The 8781-nt window shown below is 36.7% G+C and overlaps 1 protein-coding gene across 1 annotated transcript; it reads left to right on the forward strand.

The window, feature by feature from the left end:
• Positions 1 to 326: 326 nt before the first annotated feature.
• LOC113407246 (regulator of G-protein signaling 1-like) lies at positions 327 to 3395 on the forward strand. The gene is made up of 5 exons (XM_026655528.1): positions 327 to 442; positions 853 to 933; positions 1688 to 1749; positions 2304 to 2467; positions 3190 to 3395. The coding sequence occupies exons 1-5, from the start codon at positions 342 to 344 to the stop codon at positions 3373 to 3375; spliced, it is 594 nt and encodes a 197-aa protein (XP_026511313.1). The 5' UTR covers positions 327 to 341; the 3' UTR covers positions 3376 to 3395.
• Positions 3396 to 8781: the final 5386 nt, after the last annotated feature.

Consider the following 8781-nt stretch of genomic DNA (forward strand, 5'->3'; position numbering starts at 1 on the left):
GACTTTTTCAAATCACCAATCAGATGTAGACAAGATTTTTTTGTGCTTTTTCAAATTTTACTTAGACTTTTTTTTGCCTCACAAAACCCAGTCTCATCCGGTTCAGCCTTCACCACAAGACGAATGCTGTCTGTTTTCTTTATGAAAGACACACGTCACTGTGCACTGAAAAAGGGGAACTTCCACAGCCTGTGGTTATGTTGCATGATAAACAGATCTGTTCACACCAATTCGAGAGGCGGCTTGGATCAATAAAAGGCAACAGGCACCAGAGGCAGCAAGCAGACATTTGCGGCTCTCAGGACTATCTCTTCAGAAGTCACACACCGAGATTAAGCAATATGCCAGGATTATTTTTTTCTCACAACCACCCAACCGAACTGAAAGAAGCAGATTGCAAGCTTGGAGAAGGCAAAGTTCATAAAAGGAAGCAAAAAGCTTTGTAAGTATATGTGACTTACTGTCAAATGAAAATGTATCTGGAGTGAAATTAACATTAGCAAATTGAGAATTCAGAATTAGTGCCATTTCACAGAGTTCACCCACAGCAAAGCATTTTCTGCATAGCATGTTCAATGCTATAAAACGATAACATTATTCTAACAGGGCTTGAATGGAAAGGGATATGGATGAGAAGTTCCTAAGTTGAATATAAAAATGAGTGGGTAGGAAAGAAGGAGCAATTGCTTGTAATTACTTGCATAAGTATCCCATTGGCATCAACCCTGGAAGTGAATGATCTGGTCCTAAATGTTTACAAGTCGTAAGACCTTCATACAGAATGCTACCTAACTGTAACTGTGTTTAACCAGTATCATCCATTCATTACACATGTCTGATCATTGGTTTCAGTGGTGCAGATCTGAAAAGCTATTTGAAGTCCATGGTACCACATCTTGAATCTAGCAACAAGTCTAACACCAGAAATGTGACGTAAGTACTGGATTCTAGAAATACATAGTAATTATGAACTAGGGCTAGATTGCCATATTTTGTCCTCACAAACAAGTCTATTAAATTTTTACTCATGTGTAAAGTATATGATGAACCATAAAGTATTTCTAAGATCAAGCTAATTTCAATTTCCTAGTTACAAAAAGGGTTTTTATAAACCGGGCATCACCACACAGAGGGTACCAATGGAGTTGAAATAATTTTTTATGTTTTCCTTTTTTCCATTTCCTTTTTAATTGTTTATGGGCAGTTCAGTGGTGCTCATCACCACACCTATTCATTAATAGGTCACTTATATTATTAATGAATTAAAGCCTGACAACACCCTTGTGAAGTAGAGAAATATTACTATCCCTGTTTTAGAGATAGGGATAACAATGAAACACATAGGTGAAGTGACTTGCCCAAGGTCACAAAAGAAGTTAATGAGTTTTGGAATGAAAACCAGGTCAATCCAGGACTTTAACCACAGACCCTCCATTCTCCTTTTATTTACTTCAAGAACTCTGATGCTTCTTATTTGTCCGAGTTAAGGGGCAACAGCATGCCACCAATTTCATGCAAAGTCCACCAAAGATTTTATGAGCAAGCACTGCATTTTCATAAAATTGAATAATCAATTGTATTCTTTAAGTATTCTTAAGAGGCCATTAATTAATTTAATTAATTAAAATAACTAAACAGTCAATATTTTGTTTCTTGCATTAAGTATTTTTTCTTTTGGTCACCACAGGCTTTCTGCAGAAGAGGTGATGCAATGGTCCCAGTCTTTGGAAAAGCTTCTTGATAGCCAAAGTAAGTGTATTATTTTATCACTACTACTTTCTTATGTTAATCTAGTGAGCTTTCATGCAGACTAAACAAATCTATGAAGCTATAGCATTTTGTGAATAATGCTCAAAACAATGGCCAATAGCCTTTCAGTAATTCACATCTTCACTGTCACATGGCTACCTATTGTAATATATTGCCTTAACTTTATAGCCCATTCTTTCCATAGGAAATGGAAATAATCTCATTAAATTCAATCGGGTTGGATCAGATTCCACATGCCCTCATTACTCCAAATAATGTAGATAAGAGTTATGTGTGCACTTGGAGCCAAAGTCAGACCATGCAGAGAAGAACAGTCTCCCACTGACTTCAGTAGCCTTTGGATCAGACCCTTCATTTGCAGTGCACTGCAAATATATATATATATATATATATACTGTATATTTCAGCAAAATCTTATTACTATAATAGGAGACTTCAATGTGACCTTTACCTTAATTGTATTTATTTTATCCTCCCCAATTTAAGTTATAAATATAACATTATAACTGATTAAGTACTTGTGTTTGCTATAGGTGGTCAAGTTGCCTTCAGGGAGTTTCTGAAGTCAGAATTCAGTGAGGAGAACATTGAGTTCTGGCTGGCTTGTGAGGACTATAAGAAAACCAAGTCTGATCACTTGCAAGACAAGGCGGAGAAGATTTATGAAGAGTTTGTTCAGATAGATGCAGCTAAACAAGTAAGCACAAAGTTAATCTGTACTGTGTTATATATGAAAGATTATGGGAGTTGGCAAGGGATAGAAATGGGGCTGTACCAGGACAAATACATCTTTAATAAAACAGGAAGAGAAGCCATAGGTTCTTATATTTTCATTAAGTCACCTTCTGCCATACTGCCTTGAGCTCGTAAGGTGAAAGTAGTGCTGGTGATTCAACAGGTGGCACTCTTCCCTCTAAGTCAGTGCTGATTTGAGCAAGATGTTAAGAGACAGTTCTAGAGATGCCGTCACTTGAATGAGAAATGAAACCAGTCTGGATCATTTATGTTCCTTAAAGATCCAAGGACACTTTGGAGAAAAGTAGAAGTGTTAGCATAGGCCATATTCCAAACTAGATGCCTACATCCTACCAAAAAATCCTGCTGCAATTTTAATTGGATATTTTATTCTTCACTTTCTGTCCTAAGTTGTTACTCTCTCTGATCCCAGAAGTGGCTGCATTGCACCAATGAATGGCAATTCCTGTGTATAGTTTGTATACCTTTTTTTTTTTTTTTAAGTTCAATCAATTTTGAATGAAAGGTGCTATTTAAGGATAGATTAATTATTGTAGCTCAAAGAAACCTTGGACAGAGTTTTAAGACTGAGAGTCTGTGTTTCAGGAAGATAAAGTGACAAATATAGCAGCAAAAATTATTTTTTTTAAAAGATATTAACAAAGTTTGATTTTCTCTTCCTAGATCAATATTGACTATCGTACAAGGAAAGCTACAGCTAAAAAGGCTCAAGACCCAACTTTCACAAGTTTTGATGAAGCCCAAAAAACTGTATATGTGCTAATGGAGCGGGACTCGTATCCTAGATTCTTGAAATCAGAAGCCTACCTTAATCTTTTAAACAAGCTTCATGTCAACAGTGTTAAGTGAGCAGTTTGGTGCCATGGAAATCTGAGGGTAGACTATGCATGTCAATTAACCTACAGCAAAGAGTAGTGCAACTACTGTGCAACTGGGTCTCAGCGTAGAGAATGGAAACTTCAGTCTCTGAAGTGCTGGCAAAGTGCAGATAGACAATCATACATGATAAAACCCAACAAGATGAAGGCACTCAAGCTAGGTTTCCAAGCCTGATAGCGTGGGAAGGGGGCTGTGGAGGGGGAGACCCTCTTCTCCTTTATGCCACTAAACTGAAACTGGATACATAGTTATTAATTAATTGTATCGCACTGTGAATTCCCACAGGACAGACAACAGTTTGGAAGAGCTAGGATAAAACCCTTGTATCTGAGTGTGATGGGTAAAATAATTGATATTGGGAGAAAAAATACTTTTAAATTGTCAATTTGTGTACTAGCTACAGAAATGCATAAAACAGACCAATAAGCCAAATGAAAACTTGTCCAGGCTATGAAATGTTAATAAATGTGTGCAGTTCTAATGTATTCAGTAAAATGTATTATGAAGGTGACAATTGAGAATAGGTTTAAGTTATATAAGCTAGATATTACTATTTATGTATTAAGCAAGTAGGTATGTAGCACATTTTTACTATTTAATTTATTGCAAGGTGTGAAATAATGACAAGCAATTCCTAAATTAAAGCTACTTGACAAAAGCACAGAAGTTCTATGGTCACTTTTCCTCTATCATAAGAAGGTTTTGACACCTGAATTAAGGAGGTAGATACTGAGGCACAGCCATCTCTGTTATCCTCTGAAATCTCTTTGTTCTAATATTCTAATTCTTTCTAAATGCCCAATTCTCTTGCACCCATTTTACACTGGCATAACTCCATTTACTTCAGTGGAGCTTATCCCGATTTACTCAATGTAAAATCAGATTCAGGCTTAAAGTTCCTTTTCATTTTTGCACTTCCCCAATCTTAACAGTTAAGTCTTTCAACAACTATTGAAACAGAGATGAGAGAAACCATCTGAGCAGAACAACTGCAGAATTCATACCGCATTTCACATTGCTGAATTGTTAAACATTCCAGACCACTCATGCTTACTTATCAAGAGTGACAGTAACTGGTGAGGCTGACCAGCAAATCCCTGTAGTGTTAGTGCAACAGAGTCTTGGTAGATGTTGTGACAGAGTCTAATTTACAATATCAATATTAACAATAAAGGTCATTTACATTTCATTCTGAATTTTGTGTTAAATTTGCTCTATAAAATGTGCCGTACTATGAACAGATGAACACCAAAGTGGGCAATGATTACTGGGGAGGGCGCCAAAGCAGAAGATCAAAGTTGTAATTTTATTAAGTAATTCAAAAACACAATTACTATCGGATCCAGAGTTCAGAGATTTCATGATGGTAAAGTTTATAATGAAAATAAATAACCATGAAAACTGTTGCCAATGAGTTCTCTCTGTGCCCAGGATAAAATCTTGTGTTTCCCTCCCTTGCAGTTCTTTTTTATCTCACTGTTTCAGTTTTTCCGTTTTCCAAAACAGCACAATCTTAGAGTCTGGGTTTGACTCACACTGTTGAGACCAGGGGGTACACACCCATTGCCTGTGCCAAAGGGAGCAGAAATAACTCAGTGTTAGTCACTCTTTTGGGGAGAGTAGACTGTGTTTACAGTACCACCCCTTAGGAAAGGGCTTTGGGGGTCCAAAGGAATAGGACAACAGGTAATTTTCAAAGTAAAATAACCAAAAGAAAAACAATTATCAAAATTGATAATTGGAGAAACAATTAGATAGAATTATTAATTACTCACTTCTCACATGACTAGTTCAGGAAAACTGAATCAAAAGATGGAATTATTGATTATGTTCATTAACGTGACTGCACCTAAGGGGTAAATCACAAAATTCACCACAGATTCTTCTTCCTATACACTATGCCCCAAAATAAACCACTGAACTTGAAACACAGAAAATGTTTATTCAAGTAATAAAAAACGATAAGGAAACCAACAATTAGATCACAAGGATTATGCAACTGAGATAACTATAGGGAAAGAAAGGTACATAAAATGAATGATACAATGTAGCAATACTTAAAGCAACCTCTTAACAAGAAATTCTTAAAATATAAAGTAAATTAAAACTATATTGAATGGACTATTATAAAACTGAGTATTAAATTAAAAAAGCTATGAGTATCAACAACAATGGTATTCATTTAATTACTTAGGATACTAATAGCATCAACAGGTTGTTTACCCTCATTAAGATTCACTAGCAGCTAAACATTATTAACATAAATCAACAGCTAAACTTAAAGAAATGTATCAAATATAAACTTCTTGAACCAGATTACAACAACTATAATTCAATTTCATTATTACAATATCTTAAGTAAAGAAAAACAATTTTGATTAAACTAGATAGGTTGGTTAGGACAATATAATTGAAAGTAGCGTCAACTGAAACAAAATCTACCAAAACCATTACTAAAACTTTTACTTTTGGTTTAAGGAAATAGTACTTTGAGGGGTAAGCATGATTCTATAGCTTGAAATTAAGCAGTGTTTAGACACACATGCCAAATCCAAGTGTGTTACTGTGACAACTCTCCTTCTTCCTTGCCCTAATCCCATCCAATGCTGTTCGCTCTACAAGTCCTCTCCTTCCAAAGTGCGCTGTTCAGTGCTAGAATCTCTATCACACCACATATCAATAGGTTTTCCTTTATGACATGCCACTGCTACTTCTTGGATTGGCTTCTTTTTCCTTCAGTCTTGAACTGTTGGACTCTTACCCACATAGTTGTCAGGACAACTCTTTACATGACCAAATCATCTGAGCCTGCACTCCCTCATTTTTTTACTTATGGATGTGACTTTGAGCATGTCTCTAGCAAACACATTCCGCACCTGGCCTTTCTTGCTTATACCCACTCATCCATCTCAATATTTGCTTTTCTGTGGAACAGACCATTTGCTCATGTTTCTTCTTTGTTATCCAACACTCAGCACCATACATTAAAACTGGATGAACCAACATTTTATAGACTTTCCCTTTTAATCAGTGGTATCTTTCTCTCTCTCTCTCCATCTGAGAGAGGCATTTATTATCTTATCTCTAATTTCATCCTCCATTTCTGCATTTTCCTGGATTCTGGAACCCTGATGCTTGAAATTGTGTTACTGTGAAACTTGTTACTGCGACAACATAGAAAGCAATGATACGATAGCTATATGCACGGTGACTATTACAATAAACACTGCAGACTGAATAAGTTACCTATTGGTTTGGTTGAGTTAGGCTAAAGTTTAGAAATGGTGAAAGATAGTAACAGAGCCTAAACAAGTAGTGGTTACAGTTGAAGTTTGAATTTTAGGCAAAGTGAATGGTTTAGAAAAGTTGAGATAGATGTGAAGGAGGTAGGGTGACCAGATGTCCCGATTTTATAGGGACAGTCCCGATATTTGGAGCTTTTTCTTATATAGGCACCTATTACCCCCCACCCCCGTCCCAATTTTTCACACTTGCTATCTGGTCACCCTAGAAGGAGATGCTTTTATCATTGAGTTAATTTGCATAAGAGACTTTTATATACAGATGGTCACAGACAAAGTCTGCATAATATATAAAAAAACAAACACCAGCAAGATTGATATGCAGAAAAGTAATTAAGGAACACAGGACTCTTAGTATTTGAAATAAGGTAAACCAGTAAAAATTTAAGTTATCAGACATCAAAATGGAAAGAAGGCTACTGTAGAGTGTAACATATCAACACATCAGATAACTCTGTAGTTTGAAGTGCACCGAGCAGCCAACTCCAGTAGAAAGGTATTTTAACTGTTAAATGAAACTCTTTAAACTTGGAGTAAGGTTAGGAGATAGGGAACGGACTTTCTTATACATATAGAATGTATAGGTTAGAAAGGGGAAATTTAACATATTGAGTGTAAGTCAAAACTCAGTTAAAATGGGAATAGAGTTTATTTAAAGAAATTAGAGGCATTTCTCTCACAGACACACAGAAGCTGACAGTCTCTTTGTAAAGGGGCAGAATGGAGGGAGATTTGCTAACTGTGTACAGTAAAGTAACTCTAGAACAGTGGTTCTCAACCAGGGGTCCGGGGCCCCGTGGGGGGGCCATGAGCAAGTTTCAGGGGTTCCACCAAGCAGGACCAGTGTTACACTTGCTTCAGCTTTCTGCCCTGGGCCCCAGCCCCACTGCATGGGACTGAAGCCTGAGGCTGAAGCAGAAGCCTGAGCAACTTAGCTTCACGGTGCCTTGTGGCATGGGGCACAGGGCAATTGCCCTGCTTACCACTTAACGCCGGCCCTGTCTTGTATATGCAGAAAAACAGTTATCGTGGCACAGGTGGGCTGTGGAATTTTTATAGCATAGTTGCGGGGCCTCAGAAAGAAAAAGGTTGAGAACCCCTGCTCTAAAAGATTTAGACTAAGGAACTAGTTTAACAGTATCAATTAAACAATGAATTTTCACAAAGATATGGTAACAATGATGGCAGCTGAAACTTAATTAAGTACTCATCAAACCAAAGATTTTAACGTTAGTTCTTTTAAGCAATAAGCCAGATAATGTAGTAAGCCAAGTGAAGTGAAGCGAGCTCAACACTACACACAAAGTGTGAACAATAATTTTGGCAGTTACAGGTGACAGCTTGCAGTTTAAATTCACATCAAATCAGTTTTAGTTACAATGTTGTCAGATTCAAATCCTATAGCTTTGTCCAGTTATGATCTTTGGAGAGTTTTTCCCCATCCTTAAGCTACTATAAAACTCTATTTCTTTCCTACTTCTAGTATAATCTTTCTTTGTATTCATATGGAATTAGGATATGTTAATATCATCTATGGATGTTGTTACATTTATTAATATGGGATTTCAACTCAAGGATAATGGTCTGGATTCATGGAACACAAATCTGAACTACAAAGGAGTTCAGAAATCTAGAAAGACAGCATTTTCGCTGTCCCAAGATGAATTCCGGCTTCCTTCAAAGCACAGAAATTCCCCATGGAATTCCCCATTGCAGTAAATACTGACTTTAAAATCTTTCCTACACTTTAGAACAAAGTGGGAGTTCTCACCCTTCCTTTTGTTGTCTGAGTCTTGTGGTTTGGTGATGATTTCTTCTTAGTATTTTTGACCTTCAGGAAAGCACTTTCTTTCCTTTGGCTGCTTACATTTGGGATTTTTGGACCTTTTAAGGTTCCAAAACCCAGGTTCTTGTCTATAAATGATTTTAGTTAAAAGAAAATGTCTTGGAGAGCAAAGTCACTGAATACTGCTTACATGAACGGGAGGGCTCAGTGTTTGGACCCTCAGGATTTATAGTGGAGACTGGCTCTCTCAGTTGAAGAGAATCAAATCTTTTAGTGGAGAGAGAACAA

Source organism: Terrapene carolina, unplaced genomic scaffold (assembly GCF_002925995.2).
Source record: "Terrapene carolina triunguis isolate 2854851 unplaced genomic scaffold, T_m_triunguis-2.0 Scaffold210, whole genome shotgun sequence".
NCBI lineage: Eukaryota > Metazoa > Chordata > Testudines > Emydidae > Terrapene > Terrapene triunguis.

Bases quoted from the DNA above. Each gene is read 5' to 3' on its own strand.
- LOC113407246 (XM_026655528.1), top strand. From the start codon at position 342: ATGCCAGGATTATTTTTTTCTCACAACCACCCAACCGAACTGAAAGAA. The intron at 1,750-2,303 runs GTAAGTGTATTA...TGTTTGCTATAG, and splicing joins AAAGCTTCTTGATAGCCAAA to GTGGTCAAGTTGCCTTCAGG. The intron at 2,468-3,189 runs GTAAGCACAAAG...TTCTCTTCCTAG, and splicing joins AGATAGATGCAGCTAAACAA to ATCAATATTGACTATCGTAC.